General features: G+C 49.4%; 2 protein-coding genes across 5 annotated transcripts in view; one reads left to right on the top strand and one right to left on the bottom strand.

The window, feature by feature from the left end:
- LOC118694206 (sphingosine-1-phosphate transporter SPNS2-like) overlaps nt 1-6,540 on the top strand; it is a 136,670-nt gene extending 130,130 nt beyond the window's left edge. For all 4 annotated transcript variants that reach the window (XR_004981381.1, XR_004981382.1, XR_004981380.1 and 1 more), the window contains 2 exons: nt 1,538-1,584; nt 3,624-6,540. Coding sequence is in view for 1 of the 4 variants with exons in the window: in XM_036395198.1 (XP_036251091.1) it covers nt 1,538-1,580 (43 nt within the window). In the remaining 3 variants the exon portion in view is untranslated. The remainder of the gene's footprint in view (nt 1-1,537; nt 1,585-3,623) is intronic.
- Nucleotides 6,541-10,928: 4,388 nt separating this feature from the next.
- The window catches only part of MYBBP1A (MYB binding protein 1a), a 52,624-nt gene continuing 38,343 nt past the window's right edge, over nt 10,929-25,209 (bottom strand). Inside the window, exons 25-27 of the mRNA XM_036395324.2 lie at nt 13,882-13,983; nt 12,677-12,801; nt 10,929-11,548 (exon numbers count right to left, since the gene is read on the bottom strand). Coding sequence (XP_036251217.1) covers nt 11,050-11,548; nt 12,677-12,801; nt 13,882-13,983 — 726 coding nt within the window. The 3' untranslated portion in view covers nt 10,929-11,049. The remainder of the gene's footprint in view (nt 11,549-12,676; nt 12,802-13,881; nt 13,984-25,209) is intronic.

The following is a 25,209-nucleotide window of genomic DNA, read 5'->3' as shown; positions in this document are numbered from 1 at the left end:
GTGTCAGGAATTCCGCAGCTGTAGCTAAAACCGTGGAGCCTCTTGGCAGGCCAGGAGTGTGGGTGTTCAAAAAGCCTGGAGCAGCAGCAGAGGCACGGCAGGGCTGGGCAGCAGCAGCCCAGCTCCTGAACAGAGCCAGGAGAGGCTCCCTGGGAGAGGGAAGGGGCTCAGGGATGTCAGGGTCTCCCTGAGGCACCCCAGCAGATGGTGAAGGGTCCTTTGGTCCTTTGGTGTTCATAAGGTCCCAGAGGTTCACCCATGGCAGAAGAAGCAGGACCGGGCTGGGCTCCAGTGATGGCAGCGAATTGCCTCCCCCAAACAGCAGCTTGACCCTCTTCCTCCTCCTCTTCTGAAGAGCAAGAGAGCCAGAAGCTGCCCCAGCCCCTTTGGGTTTTTTTCCCCAGCCCAGTTCTGCTGGTGTCTCTGCCTTTCCCAGAGAAACCCCCAGGTAAAAAGAGAGAGCAGTCAGCTGGGCCCCTCCCCTGAGCTGTGGCCACTTTTTTGCCTCTCTTAAATACCTGGTTGTTATTGTCTCTTAGCAACACATATAGCAGAAAATTCTTTTAGAGAAATAAACAAAAAGAAAAGTCCTAAACCTCAACATGGGCACAGCCGACCTTCACTGGTAGGTGGAGACTCTCCGTTTGTAACTCAGATTTATTTACGCTGCTGCTGCCCAAGTACAGGCAGAGAGCCCTTGGGTAAAGCACTCACACAGCCACATCAGGGCAGGTCTGTGGGTGTGCTGGGGGCTCCCAGTGTTGTAAGAATCCAGGTGTTCCCACAGAGATCCAAAGGTCTTGGAGTGTGAGGATGTCACCTCTGACAGTTCACACGGGGCCCTGCTGTGTGTGTCACTGTCAAAGGCAGTAACAAGAACAGTGTGGGAGGGGATGGGAGAGGAGCTGCTGCTGAGGAAGGTCGGATTTTCCAGGGCATGTACTGCAAGGACAAGCAGCAGGGGCAAGGGATGGCCTTGGCAGGACTATTGCTGCTGTCCCTGGGTCCCTCAGAGCAGAGAGGAGCAATCCCTCACTGTCCTGCAGGACAGCTCCTGCCTGGTGGCACAGCAGTCCCTGCCACACGCTGCCCATCACCTGGGAGCAGCTGCCTGGAACAGCAGCAGGGCTTCAGGAGCTGCAAACTGAAAGACAACTCACTTTTCCTTAACTTAATTTTATCAGTGATTTACATTTGTGCTGTCAGGCTGAAGGACACCAACAGCCACTGCACAATCTTGTACTGGCTTAGGGAAATCGTAGCTACCTGGATGCCTCTGGGACCTTCCCAAATCCTTGTCAGTTGGTGCCAGCAGTGTTATTTGGCATGTTCCAGCCATTGTCAGCACTGCTGTCAGGCACCCCTGTGTGACAAGGTTGCAGCTTCATACCATTGTGCAGGACAATTTTTAACGTCCCACTTCTTTAGACACTGTTAAGCAACCAAAACCTGGATTTGCCAGGCTGGTATGTTATTAGGAACCCATTTCTTTGCTAATTACAGCTCTCACACAACACTTTTATCTTCTCTCCACCAGGGTGAATCAGCTTGTGATGCCACCAGCCTCTGTGAAAGTCTGAGACGGTGAGTGACCCAAACCAGCTGCAGGTTCCAAGCTACAGCTCTGCTCCAAACCCCTGTCAGCCCATCTCTTTCCTTATCAATTGCAGAGAAGTTTCCTTAGCCAGCTCTGGTTTGCCACCCTCAGCCCAAAGCAGAGCAAATCAAGACCAGGGGTCAACTCAAGTGTCCTTTGTGGTATCAAGTTGCTTCCAGAACCTGGTGTTCCTTCTTTGAGCAGAAAAGCCCACGTTACCCGTGTCCCTTGACCAATGTGACTGTCCCAGGCCAGAACTGAAAACCTTTTGGTGTCCACAAAACCTCCTGCTGCCCTACTCGGGGTCAAACATGGGCTGCTACCACACCACCACTGCTGGCACAGTCCAGATTTTCTGCAGAAAGTGTTCCCTGGCAGCACCTGACCCTGTCCCCTCTGCAACCCTGGACTCAGGGTGACACCTCTGAGCCAGACCGAGCAGGGCCTGTCCCCTTCCTGCTGCCCACCCTGTCCCTTGTGTTCATGCTGCCCTTATCACTCCCCCACAGCCACAGCGCTGCTGCTTGGAGCTGCCTCAAGGGATAAACACTTCCCAGCATTTTACTGCAGCCAAAATTAATTAAAGCAAGTTTTTTGAAGAGGAGATTTCTTTCCCATAAATTAAATGCATTGAAAGACTAATCAGAAAATCAGAACTCAATAAGACACTTCAGAATGGCCTTTTGAGGGAAAAGATTTCATGCAATCTCTAGCACAGATGTGTTATTTCCACAGAGAGGAGTGGATTTGGGCATGAGGGTGCCTGGAGTTTGCAGGCTCTGGGCTGGATGTGCATTCACACAGTATTATTTAGCAGTAGCTTTTAGATAAAGTTGGAGGGGTTTTTTAAAAATGCCATAAACAAATCTGGGAAGAAATCCTTGGTGCTGTTGCTGAAACTTGCTTTATAAACCAGTGACTTATAAACCACACTACCTGTGTCCTGGGCACACCAAGGTTTTTCACTACACTTCTCTCTTTTTTGTTCCAGTTTTATACAGCTTGAAAGAAACCAGGGCACCATCAGAGGGGAATTTTTCTGTAATGCAGCAGCCACTAATTTTTAGGGTCAGGGGCAATTTCCTGCATAACATGGAGCACAAGGCCCTCTCACAGGAAATCCTGCTCTGAGAGGACTGGTTATCCTTACCCCTTTGTCTAGGACAGCAGTTGGCTGCTAGAGAGGCCACCCAGTGGTACCTCAGCAGTGAGCAGAGGTGCTGACACGTCCCTGAAGGCAGCATGGCCACCAGCAGTGCCTGCCCTGCCGTGCCAGCAGCACACTGAGCTGGGCCCTCCAGGGGACAGCTGTTTCTAAAATGTCCATTTAAGGCACAAGGCAGCCCCTCTTCAGTAAACTGAGGGGGTCAAAAGCAGTCTGCAAGAGTGGAGCCTGTCCTGTGCTGCCTCAGCCCACAGCAGGAGCAGGTGTGCCTGCACAGCTGCCCTCAGGGGCTGCACAGCTGCCAGGGACCTCCTGGAGCAGGCTGGGCCAGGGGCACAGTGCCTCTGTTCCCATTCCAGATGGCTTCAGCACATCCCCATGGGCAGGCTTTGCCAACCCCCTGCTTGCACAGACACAGGGATCTCTGTCATGGTTTGACAGAGTGCAATGCCAGTGCACCCATGAAAATACCTTCTCCCTAATGTCTGCTGTGAGATGTGACCAGAAATTGAGCAAAGCAGGCTCCAGCTTAGGAATAAAGGAAAGAACTTTATTAACTTCCAATATGAAAGAGGTCTGAACTCTTTCATGGACCAGAACCAAGAGGGAGTTCCCCTGGGCGTTCTCTGCTTTTAACCCCCTGTGTTCTCAGAGGTGTATCCATGTCCTCAGTGGCCACACCAGGTGCCAGTATTCAGTTCTGAGCACCCATTGGTTTCACCACAGCCTCCAACAAAACTCACTTCCTTTTCAAACCAGGGCAGTCTCTTAGCTGGCCCCCACCAGCCCAGGAGCTGGGGTGCCCCAGCAGCCATCCATCCCTGGAGCTCCCCAGTAACACCTTCTGTTCCCTGTTTGCAGCTGCCAGTGAAGGCCAGGACACGTGGACTCCTGCTCCCACCACACCGATCTCAAGCTGGAAGCCCTCCTGTGCTGGGTATCAGTGGATCCTTCAGCTCCACATCACAGAGGGGGTCTCCACACCAGATCCATCCCTCTCCCCAGCCTGCAGGGTCAGGCACCAGGAGATGAGCAGGGCAGTGGGAACGTGGCAACTTCTGGAACGGGAGGACATTCAGAGGGTCCCCTGAGCATGGAAACCAACTGTCCACTGGAGCCAGAAAATGCTGCCCAAGTGAGCAACTGTAGATTGTGTACATGGTGTTAGTTGTAGGCAATGAAGTCCACATTGTTTGTAGGGCAGCTGGTGTCCTATGGAATGCTGCTGCTCTGCCAGCACTCCCACTCCCACAGACTGCACTAGTTGAGGACCTGTTCTGTACATCACCTTTTCTTTGACACTGAAGGCTTGATTCAGATTATTATTTTTTATTTAAATATGTTATAAGATGCTTTATCTCTGCTGGAGACATTAGATGAGATATATATATATATATATATACTTAGATAAATTTTTTATTTAAACATTTGAAATCTGGAGCTGCCTGTGCAACCATAGCAGACATGAATAACGTCCACAGCTCTCCTCCTCTCAGTGCTCTGGTGCCAGGGCCCTGCAAGGGCACCACAGGAAAACTTCCAGTGGCTGCCCCACCTGTCACTGAGCGTGAGCAATGGGACAGAGGAGAGTTCACTGCACTGGGTATGCTGGTGGTTGTCACAGAAAGGCCCAGAAGAACGTTGGACAGAAATCCCTACAGGCTCTAAGAGTTTTCCATATGCTAAATTCAGCCTTCCTAGGAGGTTCACAGGCTTTTAAAATACCAAAATCCACCTGGCTGAATGGCTGCACCTTGGGCCTGGGAGTGCAATACTGCTGTGACCTCGTGCTTTGTTTACATGATACCATATCAGACTGTCAATGCTAATTCTCCCTGCAATAGCCCAGAGCAGGTGGCTGGCACTGCCTTCAGAGCAGTGCTCGGGCTCCTGCACACCCAGCCTGACCTGGCACTGGGGTGTTCTTGTACCTTTACAAAGGTGCCTTGAGAGCTGTCAGACAAGGCCAGTGCCTGAACTGGGTGAGACTCGAATGCAGAAGCTGCCATGGTGCCATTCCACTGGAGTCTTGTTTGCTGGACCTCCACAAGCCCAAGCTGTGCTGTGTCAGCTGGATGGGGGAGGAAGGGGAGCACAGGTCCTGAAGAGGGCCAGGCTGCCCCATGAAGGGCACTTGGGCTCCTAGGAGGAATAAATCAGCTCAGGAAATGTCAGAGCAGAACTAGGTGTGAGTCAAGGCTGGAGCTGCTGTCCTGGCTGTGCCATAAGATTTCTCAGGCACAGCAGGGTACTGTTGGTAAATCTGGGCTTATCTCCCATTCCCTGCCAGGATGTGCTGGGACCTACAGCACAGCCCTGCAGCACAGATGGTTCTAGTGCCAGGTGCTCACCCCATGGCAAATCCCTGCCCAGGCTGGGGATTCCTGTAATCCCCTGAGCCTTCCCTCCTCCCCAGAGCTCACAGGACTCTAAGGGTTCTGTCACCTGAAATTCCTTAACAATAGCTCTAAGAGTTGGCTAAAGAACCAGAGCCAGGAGTGTTCCTCTAGTGCCTGAGCAAGCAGGTGCTAGAAATAACAAAGCAAAGCAAATCCCAGCAGTGCTTCACTTCCTACCTCGTGCCACTATTTACACTCAGAGGGGAAACACAGCAGCTGTAGTCTGGGAGCCAAACACTTGGCTTTAAAGGCACATGAAGTTCTGATTCCCATTAAGAAATTCCTTTGTAAGCTGTTTAAAAAGAAACAAAAAGCAACCCAACAATCAGTCATTTCATCTCAGAGACCAAAGAAGATTAACCACATTTTCTAAATTGCTTTTCTGATAGGCTCTCTGTTGTAGCATTTATTGTCAACAAAATGGAACATTTCTGCTAAGGGTCAGAGATTAGGAATTCTCCTTAAACTTAATTCTCAGGAGTCAGCAATGAAAAGGGAACTGAAGTGTTCTGTGTGTCACTGGCAATCCTTGTTTGTGACAGGCTCCAGTCCCTGCCAGAGCTCAGTGCTGGTTTTATCCTTTATGCACCTGAAGGAAATGCTCTGGATTCTGTTTAATCAAGGACAGAGGGAAGGGAGCAAACAAAGGAGCGAGAAATGAGTCCTACCTTCACCAAGGGGTCCCTGAATCCCTGCTCCCACATGTTCCAGGCTAAGAGAGGGAGGCTCAGGCTTCTTCAGATCCTTGCTGCACTCAGTGGGGTCTGTGCAAGTGTCCAGAGGCACCAGGGACGCTCCAGCTGCCCCTCAGTTAATCACGAGGGTTTCCTTCTACTCCACTCTATAAAGGGGATTTTTTTAAAGCATGAACTCCCCCCAGCTGATCCTGCACTGGCAGTCAGGTGGTTTGTACAGTGTGGGACACTGAGGCAATGGCACCTGCCCAAAGAAGCAAGAGAATGACCCAGAAGGCAGCAAGTGCCACCCCAAGGGGCTCCTGCTGGAGCAGGTCTGGGTGGCCCCAAGAGCCTCTCCCCTTAGGTCAGGGTGACTGAACCCCAGAAATGTCTGGCTGTGCTCTGGGAAGCAGAGTTCTCCCAAGCTCCACCCCAAATGCTTCTTCTCTTCTCCATTGGCTTTATTGTCTGGCAAACCAGCACTTAGAATCACTTTTACTACGTGATGTATGGGAGTATTAGCACATTTTCTTGTTATACAAGGGAGGAGTATAAAATAGTTTTCTGATTTCTTTCAGAAGCAAATTACTATTTTATTTTTTAAGAGCAATTGATTGATTGTGAATCTCAGAGTATAAAAAAAAAAGATAAGCCAAATATATACCTTTATGTAAATTAAGAAATAAAAGTATTTAAAATGTACCCCCTTGCTCCTTTTCTTGTGTCACCTCTTGGCTGTGCACTCCTGTGGTCCCTGGGATGAGGATGCTCCAAGCTCCAGCAGCCACAGGGCTGCCAAGAACTTCCCTGGACACCAGCCTGGCTAGAGATTGTGGAGAAGTAACAGCAGGAGCAGGGAAGGTGGTGGATTTCAGCCTCCCATTCCCCAGAGCTGGGGGAAGGAGTCAGTGTGGGCCTGCCCGAGGTGGGCTCCTGCTCCAGCCCCATTCAGGCCCTCACAGCACAGCAGAGGAGCTTGGCTGATGGGAATGGCTCAGTGCTCATGGGCTGGGTGCTCAGGAAGGCAGGAAATGATTCCCAGTGGTTCCACAGTGGGCATCAAGGCTGCCCCTCTCCAGTGATCCCACAGCAGCCATGGCCACCAGACTCACAGGATAAAGGAGAGAAGGGGCTGGTCCTGCTGCATCAGAGCCCTGCAGCTCAGCCTGGGCTGCTGGGACACTCAGACAAAGGGGCCTGAGGCTCCCCTGACCAGCTGGGAGAGACCCCCCACAGCAGGGCCTTCCTTCAGAGCCCTCCCCCAGCACAGGGCACTGTGCACACCAGGAAACCACAAAAGCAAAGGCTCTGTCACTTAAAACACCCATCCCTGATGGCCTTTTGTCAGTGCCTCTCGGGGCTTTCAGCTTAATCATTCTTGTAAATTACTTGATTAAGAATAATTTTCCAAATTCTGATGTTCCAGCAGATAGACAGATAAGCTTTGAAGCTCAGCAGCTTTAGCTTCCATCCATCAACTACTGCTAAGAGTGTGCTGTGCACACTGGGTTTGGATCAGGGCCATACCCTTGTGTGTGTGTGTGTGTGTGTGTGTGTGTATGTTACATGTGTGTGTGTTATTTATGTGTGTGTTATGTGAGTTATGAGTGTGTTATGAGTGTGTGTTACATGTGTGTGTGTGTGTGTGTTGTGTGTTATGTGTGTGTGTGTTATGTGTTTGTGTGTGTTATGTGTTATGTGTGTGCCCCCACACATTTGCTCCCTCCCCATCCCTGCTTCACAAACCCTCCCAAACCCCTCAGTGCCTGTAGAGCTCTCACAGGGCCACCCATGCTGTGACAAACAACAGCCCCATGTGCTGCCCTGACCCTCTCCTGAGCTGGTCTGTGTGTTCTGTGTGCTGCAGGGCCCTGGTGTCACTGGTGCATGTACAATTATCACACTGTACAGAGAGGTGCTGATTGCATGGCAACCTCTCCTGAGCAACTCCAACACTGCACCCATTGCCCAGAGTCCCTGGCAAAATCTCTCTGGATATTACATCAGAAATCATAGAATCATGGAATGGGCTGGAAGGACCATAAAGACCAGTTAATTCCATCCCCCTACCATGGACAGGGACACCTTTCCCTGTCCCAGGGTGCTCCAAGCCCTGCCCAGCCTGGCCTTGGACACTTGCAGGGATGGGGCAGCCCCAGCTGCTCTGGGCACCTGTGCCAGGGCCTCAGCACCCTCACAGGACTCCCTGGATTTATCCCATGGCTTTGGCCATTCTCCAGCACTGCACCCACCCCTGAGCTCAGTGCCCAGGGCCTGGGACTGTTCTCCTGCACCCAGAAGAGCCATGGAGCTCTGAGCTCTGAGCCCAGGACAGCTGAGAAGAAAAGGCTTCATTAAATCAGAGCATGCTCAGCCATCTAAGGCCTAATGGTCAAGCCACAGACAGGACCTGAAATCAAGTAAAACAAAACCTTTGAGATTATTAAAAAGCCCAAATAAGAGCTGGTGAAGCACAATTTGACTTGTTGGATTAGTGACTGCATTCTAGAAGCAGTGCATCAAAGCCAGCCCCAAATCAGGTAATTTCACTGGCAGAAGAGGGCACCATGACTTGCACTGTGCCCTGCAGCTCTCCTGTCCCTTTTCCCCTTGCCCACTCTGCCAGTCCTGGAGGCTGAGCACACCCATGAACACAGAAAGCAGAGGCCAGCCAGGCTGACAGCTGGCACTGCCCAGTGTCCATCCCTGTGTCAGGAACAGCAGCTGGCACCGCTCTGGCCTCGTGCTCTGCCCTTCCCGCAGTGACAGTGACAGTGACAAACTGATCCACACGAGCTCCTCACTGCAGGGGCCCTGCCAGGAATCCCAGAGAGCTCAGCCAGGCCCTGTGGCCTCGGCGTGGTGGCTCTGGGTGCCACAGCTGCTCTCTGCAGGCAGGTGAGGATTCCCTGGACAGAGCCCTCTCCTCCTGCTCCCTCCTGCCTCCCATACCCAGCACACCTGCCTGCTGCTCCTCCTCTGGTCCCACACAGCAGAGGCACAAAATCCCAGCATGTCCTACATAACAAGCACAAAGAAAGAAATCATTAGTGAGACATTTCAGATCTGAAGCCCCTTGTCCCCTTTGGAGCCCCTCTGGATCATTAAACCAGGGGCAGCCGTGACCTGCTGGCCTCCTGTGTGCTGCATTTGCATAATACATGAAAAGTCATCACTGGGGACAGCTGGAGGGGCTTAGCTGGGATTGAGGTTTTAACGAGGCAATGAAGCAGCTCTCAGCAGTAAATGGCAGAGGCAGGGCAGCATCCCCAGGGTCGATCCCAGGCCCATTGGGAGCAGAGGTGCCCTTTTTCCTGGAGACAGGATTGGCAGTAATTGCCAACACCTTCTGCCTGGGAATAGAGATTTGCAGCTCTTTAGGCTGCAACAGCAGCAATTCCAGCCTACAGCCACCTCCAGATGAGTAAAGGGTTTGGGAGAAAAGGTCCAGCAGGGTGAGTGCAGCCCTGAATTGCTCAGACAAGCGTGGGGGCACCATGGAGAGCAGGAATCAGCCACCTCCTGCAATGTCCTGGGGACACCTGCAGCCCAAATCTCCACCTGTCTGGTACCCAACAGTCACCCAGGGTGGGCACAAGGAGAGCTGCCCTTCACCTCCTGCCCAATCTGTGCCAATCTTGACCTGGAGAGCCCAGAGCCTGCCAAGCCCTCCTCCAGCCTGCACAAGGGCTGTGTCCTCCAAGGCAGCACCACAGGCAGTGCCCCTCAGCCCTGACTGCCCCAGTGCAGAGGGAGCAGCTGTGGGGGAGGCACAGGAAGGATTCCCTGCTGAACTTGGGCACAGAAACTCCAGCCTCACCTGCTGCTCACAGGAGCCAGCACACACCTTGGATGTGCAGCTCAGCCTGGGGGATCAGTGCTGGGCCAGGGAAAGGGGAAGCTGTGGGTCTGCAGTGGGATGTCTGTGCTGCTGACTCCCAGGAGTTCTGTGCTATCTCAGCAGAGAATCATTGCAAAGGCACATAAACAGCCCCAGGCAAACACAGCCCTTTGCAGCTCTTCTCTCAGCCCCTCCAAAAGCAATATGACATTTCCAGTGCCCTTATCTCTGCCTGGTGGTACAGACCCACCTGCAGGATGAGAGCTGAAGGCACAACAGGCACAGCCCTGCTCCCAGCAAAGCTTCTGCCAGGAGCCAGCACCAAACTCCCCTGCAGCAGGGAGAGAGCAGTGAGGCCTTCAGAGAACCACAGAAATCACTCAGGCTGGAAAAGACCTTCAAGATCATCAGGTCCAAGCATTAACACAGCACTGCTCCCTGAGATGCTGGAGAGGAGTCAGGCCAGGCACCAACACCCACGTTCTGGACCCAGGAGCAGGGTGCTGGGCAGGTGGGGAGGAGCAGGGAGGCTTTGGTGGCAACTGAAGCATAAGCAGCATTTCAAACACTTTGAGCCTCAGCTCTCAACAAGGACCAGGTACCCAATGCATGGGAGAAGTTGCTCCTGGCACTCTCCAAAGGGAGGGTGGCATCCCAGCATTCAGGAGCCTGGGGATAGATAAGCAGATGCAATTCCAGGCAGTCACTTCCAGCCTGCTGCAGGCCTGGCACAGTGGCCAATCAATCAACCATTTCAATTGTTTCACTGATTTATTGATTCCCTGCACTACCACAGGGGCCATGACCCCTCCAGCACCCAGCAGCAAAAAGGCAAAAAAAAACAGACCATGGTGGTTGTGGACAATACCAGGGTGGTCAAACTGGGAACAGCTGACCCCAGAGTTTGCCTGTGCAAACCCATTCAACCCCAACCATTTCAGAGGCTGCATGTCCCACACTGGAAAAGCTGAGAGCACTGCTGGGCCTGGGCAGGACAGGGATGAGCCTTTAGGAGTTCTGAATCTCCCACAGGCTTGACCACCAACTCAGCAGTGCCAGCACACCCACCCCAACTCCCCAAGGAATCCAAACCAGACTCTTGCTTCTGCCTTGGGAAATCATGGAGACAGAATTCTCTGTCACTGCCAGAGAAGAGAGAGTGCCCATAGCCTGAGGGTATGTAACCTCCTGAAGCTCTCTGTGCTCTAGGCTGAACCCTTCACACAAGCCTGACCCACAGCTTTAGAGCTCAGCATGATGGAAGGTTTATTTAAAAGTCATGGAGAGTATAAAAACTATAGATATTGAAGATATTTCAGCAGTCTACTGAGCCTTACTAGCCATGCCAGACCTGGCTGAGTCCATGGAGTTTACTCCTGCACCACTGGAGCTTGTTTCACTTTTCTTTTCTTCTTGGCTTTGTCTTGCTTCTTCTGGGTCTCCTGGACAACACTCCCCTTGGTTTTCTTTGCAGCTGAAACCTGCTCAGCTTCATCACCTGCAGCACCTTTTCTTTTTCTGTTTTTCCTCTTCCTTTTCTTCTTCTTGTCAGCCACAGCATCTCCTCCATCAGCAGTGGGGAGGTCCCCACCGCCCGCCTTTGCCACCCCGTTCTCCCTGACCCCCTTGCTCGGGTGCTTTTTGCTGCCACCAGGCACGAGGCCTTTCTTGTTCTTGGGGGTTTGTGTTTCCAGGGGCTGCTCCTCTGGGGCTGGCTCTCCATCCTCCCCTGCTTCCACCCCGTTCTCCTGGACGCCTTTCTTGCGATTCTTGCGTTTCTTGGTCTCTGGCAGGAATCCTTTCTTCTTCCTCTTCAGCGGCTCCGCTCCCTGCCTGGGCTTGGTGCTTGTCTTCTCCTTCTTGGGCTTCCTGCAGAGAGAATGCCAAAAACCAACAGCAGCTCAAGTCACAGCCAGGGAACAGTGTGAGCCATGTGACAGGCAGTCCACAAACAGGCAGCAGCACCAGAAAGGTGCAGGAAGCACAGGGTGAGGATCAAGGCTGTGAGGATGAGTATCACCCATGGAGGGGGGTAAAGCCTGCCTGTGGCCCTGGCTTTGCTGTCTTCTGGCAGCACAGGACAGCAGACATGTCACCTGTCACCTGTCACAGCCCTTCCCATCAGACATGTCAGTCCCTGTTACACCCCTTCCATCAGACATGTCAGTCCCTGTTACACTGTTCCCATCAGACATGTCAGTCCCTGTTACACTGTTCCATCAGACATGTCAGTCACCTGTTACAGCCATTCCATCAGACATGTCAGTCATATGTTACACCCCTTCCATCAGACATGTCAGTCACATGTTACACTGTTCCCATCAGACATGTCAGTCCCTGTTACACTGTTCCCATCACACATGTCAGTCACCTGTTACACCCGTTCCCATCAGACATGTCAGTCCCTGTTACACTGTTCCCATCAGACATGTCAGTCACCTGTTACACTGTTCCCATCAGACATGTCAGTCACCTGTTACACTGTTCCCATCACACATGTCAGTCACATGTTACAGCCCTTCCATCAGACATGTCAGTCACATGTTACACTGTTCCCATCACACATGTCAGTCCCTGTTACACTGTTCCCATCACACATGTCAGTCACCTGTTACACCCCTTCCATCACACGTCAGTCACCTGTTACACTGTTCCCATCAGACATGTCAGTCACATGTTACACTGTTCCCATCACACATGTCAGTCCCTGTTACACTGTTCCCATCACACATGTCAGTCCCTGTTACACCCCTTCCATCACACATGTCAGTCACCTGGTGCAGCCCCTTCCATCAAGGACAAATCCCAAGATGTAAGCACACAGAACAATGAGCTGCTATTATTCCAAACGAGCATTAATGAGGGTCTCAGCCCCACCAACCAAGGAGCTCCATTAAACTCCACCCTGAAGGTGCTGCCTTGAGCTCCTTTCCCTCCCCAGCTCCCTGCAGAGCAGCAGGACAGACAGACAGGCCCCCGGGGAGCAAGGCCACGCACGTGTGATCGAGCCAGCGCATGACGTTCCAGTAGAGAGAGTCCAGCCGAGGAGAGCTCCCAATGTCCTCCAGCTGCTGCAGGGGCAGCAGCACCTCCTCCACCTCTGCCAGCTCCACACTCAGCTTCTGCAAGAGCAAGGAGAGGCAGTCTGCACAGTGACTGGGGAGGGGCACTCACAGCAGCAGGGCACAGGCCATTCCTAGGGAAGGCTTTGGCAGGAATTGCCAATCCTGCCTGGCTCCTCCTGGAGCCTGTTTGCACCGCTCCAGTCTGGTGAGTCACACCACACCATCAGGTTTGCCTGAACACCTGAGTTTCCAGCATGAGAGGCAGGAGTCTGAGAGAACTGTAGTGGCATAAAAAGAACTGGAGGGTCCTTCAGTCTGCTCTCCTTTCCTGTCCATGGCTGGGAGCAGGGAAAAGAAGACACAGGACTGACTCTGTACCCATCCAGGAGAAAAGCAGCAGCGTGTTCAGTCTGGTTTCTAAAGATCTGGCACCCTCTTCTGTAACCCACTGCATAACCTCAGTCAAACCAGGCAGAAAGGGCTGTCTCAAAGGCTGTTGAGCTCCTACAAGAGCCTTAGAAATAATCTCTCTTCTCCACCCATTTTCCTATTAGGTCTTCACAAAGAAACAGGCTGTGGTCTGAGCTCTGGGCTTATCAGTAGGAAACTGGGCTTCAGCAATTCTGCTGCTTGTGGTGTTTTCCTCCAGTAAATAAGACCACATTAAGGATGTATTTTGTCATCTATGGAAAATCCATGCATGCTCAAAAAAGTATTTTTTAATTAGGGGAAACAAAGCCCCAGAACAAAGCTTCACCTCTGCTCTTAAAGCTGTTAAGTCTGGTTTTGGGAATCATGATCTCTGGAGTTCAATGGAGAGGAAAGAGCAATCAGCTGGGATAAAACCCACCCTCACTGTACCTCAGGCTGTATTTCTGCTGCTAAGAAAGCAGATGCCACAAGTGTTTGCTGAACACTGCACAGATTCTCCTCTGGAGATCAGCTCATGAAGACTGTGGATCACTCCTTCAGACAGGAGAGCTGCTCTGCCCTCAGATCCAACCAGGCATTCCCTCTAGAGGTACTTTTGGTAGGAAGGGGGGCTGGGATGTAGCAATCACATGGCAAAATCCAAGTGTGGCACTTAGAAAATCCTCAGAAAACAGCCATTTGTCACATACTGGGTCACACACTCACCTGCCCTTTCACAGTTTTAAGGAGAAAGTTCAACAGCTCCAAGCTCTTGGCAACTTTCTCTTTCTCAGCCTTCATGATGGGTTTTCCAAGTGTTTTCAAACACTGCAAATTAAATTAGAAGATTGAGAAGAAACAGACATGAGATGGGGAAACAAATCACACTTCACAGGAGAAAGCAGAAAACAAGTAATGAATGGCAGGATTCACCTGTAAGCAAAGCTATTCTGGAACACAAACCCCACCAGACTCTGGAAAAGTTCAGGAAGGCACTTGGTGAAAGCTTCTGATACCCAGTTTAATTAAGAAACAGCTGGACAAAGCAAGAGCAAACATATTACAGAAGCACAAGCTTGCTGCTGTCCACAGCTTCTACACTAAAGCACAAGTGGAGATGCTGTCCTGGAGGAGAAGAGGTACAATAATCCCTGAGCCCACCCTAGAAAGGCCAAGGAGCTGCCAGACAACAGACACACCTGATGGACCAAAGCTTCTCAGCTTCAGGAGCTGGCATTTACACATAAAGCATTACTGCAAAAATCCAAGGAGACTTATGCCCAGGAAATCCAGGTGCCAGCCTGCACCAGGGCTTGTCAGTCTAAGGTTCCCTGAAGTAACTGAGGGGAAAATCCCCCCTCTGCTCTCTCCATGTGCTGCAGGGTTTCTGAGACACTGAGAGGTCTGGCTTAGAGGAAAAGCATGTCAAAGACAGTCAAATAAAAGACAGTTATTTACAAAAAGGGCAGAAAATAGCCATAAAGACGCAGCCCAGTGGCTCAGGGGCACTGATCCTCTGCCTGCAGCTGGTCCTTCATCCCTGCTTACATGGACATGGTCCTTTTGCTCCCCACTCCATTTCTGTGTGGCACACAGCACAGCAAAGCCCACACAGATCACACTAATATCAAGCAGGATTTGCAGGGACAAGTGTGCTGCAGACAGTGGCCTGTCCATCACAGCTGTTCCTCCAGAGAGGGCTGCACTTGTGGCCAAGCTCTCCTTTCCTTGGAATTTGGACATTTCAACACAGCCAAGCCCATGCCATGCTCAGCATCCTCAGTTCCCCAGGCTGAGAAGTGCCTGCCCCAAGCCTGTACCCAGCCTTGTGTGTCATGGTTCTCTCACAGATCCTGTATTCCAACCTGATGGGAACAATTTAAGGACTCAGCAAACTCTTCTCCATCTACATCAGCATGAAGTTGACAAATAAAATAAAAAATCCTTGCAGACACTGAGAGATGTAGGAAATTTATTCCCCAAAAGAAATTCTTTCAGGAATGACACTCACAACAGAAAAAATAACGATGGCCAGCAAGAATGTAGGGAACACTTTCAGCACAGAAAGTGGGGAGACAAGGTAACATGTCTGCAAAACCAGCAGCCTTCAAGTAGAATTATTATATCTGTACAGGCTCCCCATCCTGGGAGAACCTTTTTTAAATAATAAAGATACAGTTATGTCCTGTTCAGGATGGTCCACTCAACCCTGTATTAGAAAGCCATTCTGCTGGCTGGAATTCAAGCTGCAACTTCATCTGACTATCAATAACTTGCTAATTACTCCCTCCTGATATAGGCAGATGCACTGCAACTCTATTCCAGAGCTGTCATTAGCCTGCAAGGTCACACAATGCCACAGCTCTGAAGTCACCCAGGTAAAAACAGAGACAAATATAGGGGGTGTGATTGGAAAAAAAGAAATCTTTACATGTAGGATGTAACACCCCATGGGTCAGGCACATTCAGTTTATTAAGCTTACCACTAATAATAAAATAATAATGAACAAAAAAGACTGATATACATAAACATCTTCTTCAAACATTTTTCTTTGTAATTTGAAGAACAAAATATTGCCAATGGTCTTCCTTGTGCTTAGATCCCATTTCAGAGAGACTATTGAGTTGAGATCCTTATTTTGCTAAGTTGTGCACTAGTTCCCAGGGAGAAAATCAGCATGGATTGTCAGCTCCTTGGGACAGGAAGAATCAGGGCAGTGCTGTGAGATGGAGCCAAAGTGAAGTCAACTGTCATTTCATCCTTCAATATACAAACACTTTAGAATTAAAAAGGTGTTAAAAATAAATTGCATTCTCTCTCACTGTACATGAGTGATGTGGACAAGTGCATTTAAATCATGCTGGTTTGGCTCTGCCTGTTCTTGCTGCCCTGATGCTTTGAAGGGTTTGAAATAAATCCAACTGAAGTCAACAGAAAACTTCTGTAGCTCTGAAACAGCATCTGAGGGGCTGATTTTCAGCAGTACACAAGTTTTCAAGGTTTTTTTTTTCCCCCAGGTGCTGGGGAAACTGGGACATGCATCTATTGGGGGGTACCCAAAAGTTCATGCAGACCTGTGGAAAGAAAAGAGTGGCTGGCCCAGCTGGAGATGGAAAACATCACTGGTCTAGTGACTAAACATCTTTATTTAAAGCAATGTTTTGCATGGATCTGGAACACAACCACACTTCCACCAGTATAAATAGCCAGAAGCAAACTGGTACAATTTAGATGCTCTGCAAACAAAGAGCTCCCTGCTGAAATGGATCACTTGAAAACAGCTCTGCAAGACCAGGAAGGAACAAGGAGGGTGTAGCAGCAGGTAATTCATCCCTACAGACTGAACAATTTTCTCTAGCCCAGAAGAAGGAAAGGCTTTAAGGAAGCTGGATTCACATAAAGTTTTACTTTTTCTCAACATTTGCCTCCTCCCTTTCCCTTCTGCTACAAAGGGTGTAAAACAAATTTGCTGCTATAACACAGAACCAGCAGCAGCAGCAGCTCTGTGTGTGGTAGGCAGAGACAGTCAAGCCTCCCTGAAGACTTGAGCCCAATTCCTGCTCAGCCCAGAGTCTCATTATCTTCATCTCAGCACCCAGAGCACTTCCCATCAGCATTCCATGAGATGCTATCTCTGATTAGGCATTGCTTCATTCTCCTCCTCCAGCAGCAGGGAGTGCACAGAATGGAGCATTTGCTTCCATGGGATTTGTGTTATCTGCACTGTTTGCTTCCATGGGATTTGTGTTATTTGTGTTAGCATGAGACACCAACACAAACATGCTCACTCTGGTTATGTAAAAGAAGCTGACTCTGGGCTGGGAGTGCTGGCAAGCCTGAGGAAATGGATCCCAGGGAATGAAATCCAAAGCCCTTCAATGGGAACTAGGTCCAGAAGTCAAAAGCAGCTTTCCCAAGAATTTACATAATTTAATCTCAAGTAATTATAAAACTTCCTACATAGGACACCAACCAGTGTCTGCATGCATTGTTCTGCTCCCTCACTCAGGTCCCTGAAGATGAAATCAGCTCTGCCACCCCAATTGCAGAGGTCAATCATTTTACAGGCCGAGCCTGATTTTATTTGGGGAATGTTCACCATCCAACCATAAAATCAAAGCAAAAGCTATTATGTAACAGATGGCAAACATGCCTTTAAAAGAGAAGTTGTATTTCAGTCCTCTGCAGCACCCTTGGGAGAGCCTTGAACGCTGATCAGATCACAAACACTTGCACAAGGCTGCTAAAGATGTGTTTTACATAGCAAGACTGAGGCACAAAGCAGGGCTTTGCTTCCAGCTATGCTGCAGGTCAGTGCTGGAGAGTGAAAGGAAAACCCAGAAGAACTTGTCTAACCACTGCTCCTTGATTCTCTGCCATGAGCTGTTCCACAGGTATCCAGCTCCCTGGCCTCTGAAAGCACTACCAGCCCAAGGGTCACACAACCCAATCACACAAGACTAAAAGCAGAGAGAGCTCATGATTTATACCCAACAGCTACACTGCCATCACTTGCTGATTTATGTTGCTTTTCTGCTTCTCTTACTCTGCTGCTTCAGGACAGCCAGTCCCATTTCAGAGGGTAGTTCCAGCTCCAGCTCAGCAATACCTGTGATGGTTAATCATGTCTGCACATCTGAGCTGTCAGCAGATCTGGGCAGGTCATTTTCCAAAAGGAAAAACTATGGAGGCGATTTTCACAGCTGGAACTCCCATCTCAGCTCAAGGCAGCACAGCAATAGAGCTGCTGCCTCACCCTGTGTGGATGCAGCTGGCAGAGATGGTTCTGTCTTGTTATGTCAGACATGCTGCTTCCAAAGCCTCTGGCTGTTTCTGGAGGAGGGCACTGCTGGATCCAAAGCTCTCTGCTTCTCACATTTCTACAAGAACTGCACATTGCCAGCATCTTAACAATCAGTGGGGTTTATTACATCACTCATTCCTGTATCACACATGGATACATCCCAACTACTGCAGGATCCAGCCTTCATTCCATGTCACAGTGCACTTCACAGCATTCCCCCATCTTCACAAAGTGTGAAACAAGTTAGAGCACAGGAGGTGAATACCTGCACTAATTCAGTCACACAGGTAGGACAGAGAGCTGGCAGGTAACCACACAGCCCAAAGTCCAAAACTCCCTTAAACCCCTCACACAGCACAGAACCACAGAATGATGGGGTTGGAAGAGACCTCAAAGATCATCGAGTCCAACCTATGCCCCAACACCTCAACCAGACTGTAGCACCCAGTGCCATGTCCAGGCTTTCTTTAAACACATCCAGAGATGGTGATTCCAGCACCTCCCTGGGAAGAGCATTCCAGTACTTTATTATTCTTTCAGTGAAAAATTCATACAGCACAAGGGCTGTAGGAACACTTGGAGCCAAAGCCAGCATCCCAGGCAGGGCCCAGCTCCCCTGCAGGGGAGATGCCAATGTGCTGTTGCAGGGAGCCATGCACTGCTCCTGCAAGCCTCCACATCCACACCTGCCTGCACCTCTGCCCTTCCACAGGGACCATGCTCAGCCCAGACTCACAAGACACAGCAGAGCTCCAAGTGCCACAGAGTGCTCTGCCACCAGAGACAAGCTCAGCTCCCAGCTGGGAGCTTGAACAGCATTTCATATTTATGTGTGGCATTCACATTCTCTGAACAAAATCCTTTCTCCCAGGATTTTTCTGCTGGGAAGCTGAGAAGCCTCAGAGAAAAGAAAAACAATTCTGATCTCATTTGCTTCTCCTGTGTTGTGCTCCTGTGGAATGTGTTTGGAGATTGTTCACCCACAGGTGATTGTTCCATTGCATTCTGCTGGGAGTTGTTTTCACTCTTTGGCCAATCAGGGCCAGGCTGTGTCAGGACTCTGGAGAGAGTCAGGAGTTTTCATTATTATCTTTTTAGCATTCTGTAAGTATCCTTTCTGTATTCTTTAGTATAGTTAGTATAGTATTCTTTAATATATGATAGTATCATAAAGTAATAAATCAGCCTTCTGAGAACATGGAGTCAGATGCATCATTCCTGCCTTTGTTGGGACATTCCCAGCAAATACAATAGTTATGCATTCCCAGCATGTCCTTCAGCCTGGTTGAAACAAGCAGCCCTTCCCCTCCATGGGATCAGCTGCCAGATCCATCACTGGGAGCTGCAGAAGCCCAGCCAGTCTGCATTCCTGCTGTGCCACCTCCAGCCCTGCCCTTCTCCCACACAGCACACCAGGAGCTGATGGATCAATCAATGTGTGCATTCATGGCTGGGCACCAAATCCTGCTGCAGACACACCCCTGCAGCTCCTCACACCCCTGCACAGCCTGGGGCTCTCAGTAAAGCCTCTCCTCCAGCAGCAGAGCTCAGCAAAGGTTCAACCCCACAGAGTGCCAGAGGTCTGAGCTCCCAGCTGTGCCCCAGCTCCGTGCTGCACCAGGATCCCAGAGCAAAGGCACAGCCTGGGATCTGGCTGTGGTGTGGCTCAGGTCCCTGGGGTGGAATCACACCCAGAGGGGCCCAGTGAGCTCATTTGGGGCTCTACAGGCTGTGTAGCCAAAGCACAGGATTTCCCACGTCACCAGGCAGGTGAGGCTCAGGCAGGGCAGAGCCTTCCTGTGTTACTGAGAGGCTGAGCATAAACTGAGCAGCAGCTGAGGGCCTGCAGTGCTCTGTGTGCTCCCAGCTCCTGTCACTGGCCCATACAGGATGCTCAGTATCCCCTCACCTGTCACTGCTTGTGCTTCTCCTGAGAGAAAGAGGTGAAGCAGCATCATCCCCCCATTCACAGAGAGGCTGCCACACAAAGCAGGACAGAGCCAGGAATCAACTCTGAGCTTCCCAAACCCTGACAAACAGCCCCAGATACTTTCTCTCATGATAATAATCAGTGTACAACAGATCCCAAAGCAGAACTCAGGGCTAAACCGTGGAAGACAAAGAAGAGAGGAGGGCAGAGCAGGATGTCTCTTCACTCCAGTTTTCATCTATCCAGAGCCAAATCCATTTCCAACCCATGGACACCACAGGCACACAAGGAGAGGCTGTCCCAGCACTCACCTGCCCAGCAGCAGCTGCTGCTGGGAGCACTTCAAGGCAGAAAAGAAGCACTGACAGTCCCTCCTCCATCCACTTTCTCTCACTAAGTTTCTGAAGACTGAAAGTGTAAATGTTCAAACTTTATTCCCTTGCATCTCTAACACAAACAAGTCATGAAGAAATGCCCCCAGAGGGGGGGAACCACCAAGTCTCTGCTTGCCCCTGACTGAGAAGAAGGGAAGGCAGGGGAGTAAGCAGACCCACATGCTGAAGGGTGTAAATAAAGACATTTCTGGTGATGTGTAATTTGGCAGCTATTAGAGGGAGGAGACAAAAAATCCAGAAGCCATCCTCACAGAAGATGTCAACACTTTCCCAAGTTTAATGATTTTTTTTTTTTTCCAAATGCCATATGAAAATGCAGCAGGGAAAAACCACACAGGACAGCTGAAGGAACAGAGGAAAAGGAAATCTCCACAGAGACATCCAGTATTCTGAAAGTTATCAGTTAAATCAGTACTGGCCTCATTTTACAAGCTAAGAGGCTGAGAAAGGGCAATGAATTAAGAATTTATAAAGATGGACAGATAAAGGTTCAGGCAATCTTCAAGGAAAAAAATTGAAGGATGGGTTTTTTAGAGATTTGATGAAGGCACTTTAATAATTTATCTCACTACAAATTAAGACACTGATAATCAAATGTGATGCCCTTCAGAAATTAAGGGCATGTCTGCACTGGAAGGGCAGATAGTGTATCCCTCTCTCCCCTACAATCTCTTAGTAACTCCAGATATTCTTTTAAACCCTTTGCTGAACAACACCATATTAACAAAACCCTGGAATGCTGTACAACAATGGTCTTCAGGGAGCACACAGGAACTCCCTCATGCTCTGGGGTTATCTGTGCCATCCCTTCCCAGGCCATGTCATTCCCTACCTGTGCTCACCCATGCCTGCCTAGTCCAAGCCTACCCAACACCTGGAGGCATCAAATGCATCTCATGGGATTATGTGAATTATTTGAATTATCCAGAACTGGTGACTGGCAGTGCTTTGGTCTTGCCCTGAACCCAGGCATTGGATTCTGTCAGTGCAGGGTGCCTTGATCCCATCTGGCTTTCAAAGAGCCAAGTGGAACCCTGTGTGCCCTGCCCAGTCCTTATGACACTGACAAAACAAGCAGAGGGAAAATCAGCAGTAAAGTTTGTCTCTTCTTATGAAATTATTGCAGAAGAAAAAGGAAACCCTCAGGAAATCACTGTGTTCAAGGCAGAGAAAGGAGTTTTAACAACAGTTTTCTGAGGGCTGTTCTGTTTTGAAGCTCACAGCCATCAAAACATGTATTTTCTGGACTACTCCCACTCCCTTTGACTTTCTCATCATAACTGGGAGTTTCAGCATAAGTTGGGAGTTACACAGAACACCTCAGTTCAGAGGGCAAGCTGGTCCCTAGGAAAGGGATGACAAAAAAAAGGTAAGGAAATTATGTATTCAGAACCTGGCACTTCCTGCCCTGAATCTGTCAGTGAGTTACTGGAAAATTGGTGCAGGTCACTCCAAAGCCAAGACAGCAATTTTGTAACAAATAAAAACAAAACATAAATATATCTAACAAGAGAAACAAACGCCAAACCGTGCCTACAGTGACAACTGGGAGAGCTGAAAGATCAAATGGAGAGATGCTGGAGAGAGTAAAAAAGAGTGTGTGGGCCCTAGCAGCAAACCCAGAGATCTCTCACCAAAACTGGGTGAGAGTTGGGCTCTGCAGCTCCCTCCCTGTTCCTGAGGGCAGCCTCAGTCAGCACAGGTGAGCTGGGACAGAGATGAGTGCCCAGCACACAACAGGGATGTTCTGAAGTGATGGTCACATTGTCCATGCACAAAAAGGGTCTCTGAGGTGTCTCAGGAGAGCCAAGTTTGATTCTTGGCTCAGCTCCCAGCCAAGGAGTGTCACCAGTAAAACAGGATGAGCAGCTCTACCAAACCAAATCCATTATGTCTTGGGTTTCTGCAAAATACCTTCTCCATTACATCAACAACTCACTGCTTTGAACTTCCTTTGTAAAGCACTTTGAGACCAACTGATAAAGAACAAAGCTCTCCAAGAGGAAGATGTTCCTGTCAAATGTTCCAGCATCCCAGGTGAGCTCTGTCACTTACAACATGAACTCTATTTCTTTATACCATGAACACAACTGAGCCAGATCCACAGTTAGAACAGACCTCAACAACTGTAGCAAGATTCTGCTTTGTGTAAAGTAATTATTTAGGATTTGGGAGGCTAAAACTGTGCCAGAGGTGTTTTTCTGTTTCCTCACCTTTGCAGTGCAGGGCTGTGGACAACACTTTCTGCCCAGGTGACCCAGCAGCACCAGCCAAGAGCACCAACAGCAAGCAGGGCTCTCACACTAAGAAATCAATTCCAAAGTACCTGATGGGACATCCAGAGCTGCCTCACTGACTAGGAGAGGCAAACATGGATCCCTCATGGCTGTGATGTATGTTTTATAAGCATGCTTAAACAATTTGGGAACAAATAAGGTCAAGTTAGCTTATGTAAGCACAAGAGCCACTGCCTTGCAGCAGCCAGAGCTGCTATTTCAGGAATCTGTCTCTTCACTTAATGTTCCTGGCTGTTGATTCTCCCTCATCTGCCTCTTAGCTTTGCCTGCATAATTCAGTGGTAGCCAAGACTGCACTTGGCTCACATTGCCCCTTCCCAGTTCCAGCTCACATCCCTGCCTCAGCCAGCCCCAGATTTCCCTGGTGAGGATGCTCCTCACTGAGGGATCTCAGCAGGTATGCAGTGCAACCCCTGAGGAAAGACACCAGGAGATAATATCTGTCCTCTGTGACAGCCTTAAGCCTGCCAGGGCAGTCCTGCACATGGGGAGCTGCAGCCTCCTAGCTGCCAGTGCAACCCAGGACACAGAGTGTGGCACAGGTGACAGTGTCCTTGTGAGCAGCAGCACCACCTGAATTACAAGAGCACATCAGTTAAAGAGTTGCAAACCTCTCCCTGGGTCAAAGAAAGGTACAGAATTCACAATTATCTTTTTTTTTTTTCTCTTAAAACAGCTATTTGTGAGGGACAGTGGCAGGAATGGCCAATACAGACATTTCAACCAGAGGCAGGGCAATAAATATCATCATTTTCCACAGCATCCCACAGCTTCCAGTCCAGGTTCTGCCAGGTAAGCAGCCACATCAGCCAGCACCTACTCACTCACAAACTCACCTCTAACACCACAGCTGGCCTGGAATGGCCCATGGAAACAAGAAGAAGAAAAAGGGATGAGACTGAGCTGCAGGAGAGCTGGAGCTCTGCAAACATTCTCCAGCCCAGCAGGAGTGTGTGGGGACAGCAGGGCAGAAAGGGCTGTTCAGTCCAAGCTCTTCCCAAACAAACTCAGCCCATAACTCCAGCATTGTCCTGGAACTTCCACCCCACCTGCAGCTTCTCTGTCAGCCAAGCACACAGCTTCCACCTGGAGATTCAGGGCTCATAAACCCTTCAGCAAGTTACTTAAGTGCTGCAATAGTCTCTTTGACAAATACATACTTTCTACAGATTCTAAATTTGCTCGGTTCCCAGCCTCTGACTTCTACTCCAAGACATTTTTTACCATCTTTAAAAGAGATCAGTGACACTGTGAGTATTGTTTTACTACACCACAGAGCCACTACATGTTTTTACAGCTCTTAACCAGAGAAGTGAGCATTTCTGCACCACCAGAAAGACACAGCATTTCTTTTGCAGCTTTAGAAAGTCTTTCAGCACAAGTGACAGCCTTTGGTTATGAATCAAAACTATTTTAATGTGGAATATAAAGTCCTTGACCCCTTCTGTGCAGCTGGCCCAGCCCCACAGAGCCACACCAGCTGGGCCAAGTACATGGGGGAAGCAGGAGGAAGGGAGACAAAACCCCCACATGTATGAACACCACCAGCAGTCTGTAAAAATGTTATCTCAGGACTTTTTCAGGCCAAAAAGAGAACCAGTAGCTATATGCCACTGCTTCTTAACAGTATGGGAGGCCTCCTGCCCACAGGGTAAACCTTGGACAACCCAAACAAACTGACAGTATTTCTCAGGAATTTTTCTTTAAACACACATGACCACAGAAATGAGAGGCACTGAGGAAACTTTAATAGCAAAGCTCATCATAATCTTGGATGGGTTGCAAGTTGCTAAACTCTCCCTGACAAGAACAACATAAAGGCATTGTAAATGTTTGTGGTTTCCCAGTGAATCACTGAGTTCTGCATGCATTCAGCTGCTAGAGAGAAGCATGGAAATGACCAGGCTGGGAGGAGTGGCATGTTTTATGGAGCTGAGAAACAAAATCATACCTAACTCCACCCACTGGATTCCTGATGTAATCTTTAAATAAAAAGCGTGTAATGAAACTGAGGATCCAGATTATAAACATCTTTAAATTCCCTGTTTTAAACTTGCTTAGATTTTGTCCCTCCTTGACAGAAACAAACAGATCTAATTGTCCTTGTTCAATATAGCAAATTACAGAACAGCCTAAATTGCCATGTATCCAGCATGTGAGTAAGTAATGAAAGAGGTATTATTACAGTTACATAGAAACTCCAGGACTGGAATCTCCCATGTCATCAAGTTTAGTCACCACATCACAACATTAATTTGGCTGCTTGCTTCCCCCCACATCAATCCACAAGAATAAAAGTGAGTGGCATTTGCTTCTTGAACCTCCTGGCCAGGTAACAGCTGCACCCAAACACTGTCCTCAGGTACAACTTGTACTCAGGAGCCCTGCAATTTCTGTCACTGTTTCTTCTGCACAAAGGATTTTCCAATGTATTTTAAGGTTTCCCTGATGAGCAATATCAGCAAGGCAGTCTGGTCCATAATTTCTGCAATGCACCAGGAGTCACAAGTCCAGTGCACCTCAGCTCTGCTTTTGTGGCCCTGAAGTTCATTCCAACACAGAATTTGCATGACATGTCCTGAAATTAATGTTCACAATACCATTCCATTGTTTTTCCTTTTCCTTTC

This window comes from Molothrus ater, chromosome 21, assembly GCF_012460135.2.
Source record: "Molothrus ater isolate BHLD 08-10-18 breed brown headed cowbird chromosome 21, BPBGC_Mater_1.1, whole genome shotgun sequence".
In the NCBI taxonomy this organism is placed as follows: Eukaryota; Metazoa; Chordata; class Aves; order Passeriformes; family Icteridae; genus Molothrus; species Molothrus ater.
The sequence above is the reverse complement of the archived record's forward strand: the minus strand, read 5'-3'. Positions and strand labels throughout refer to the sequence as shown.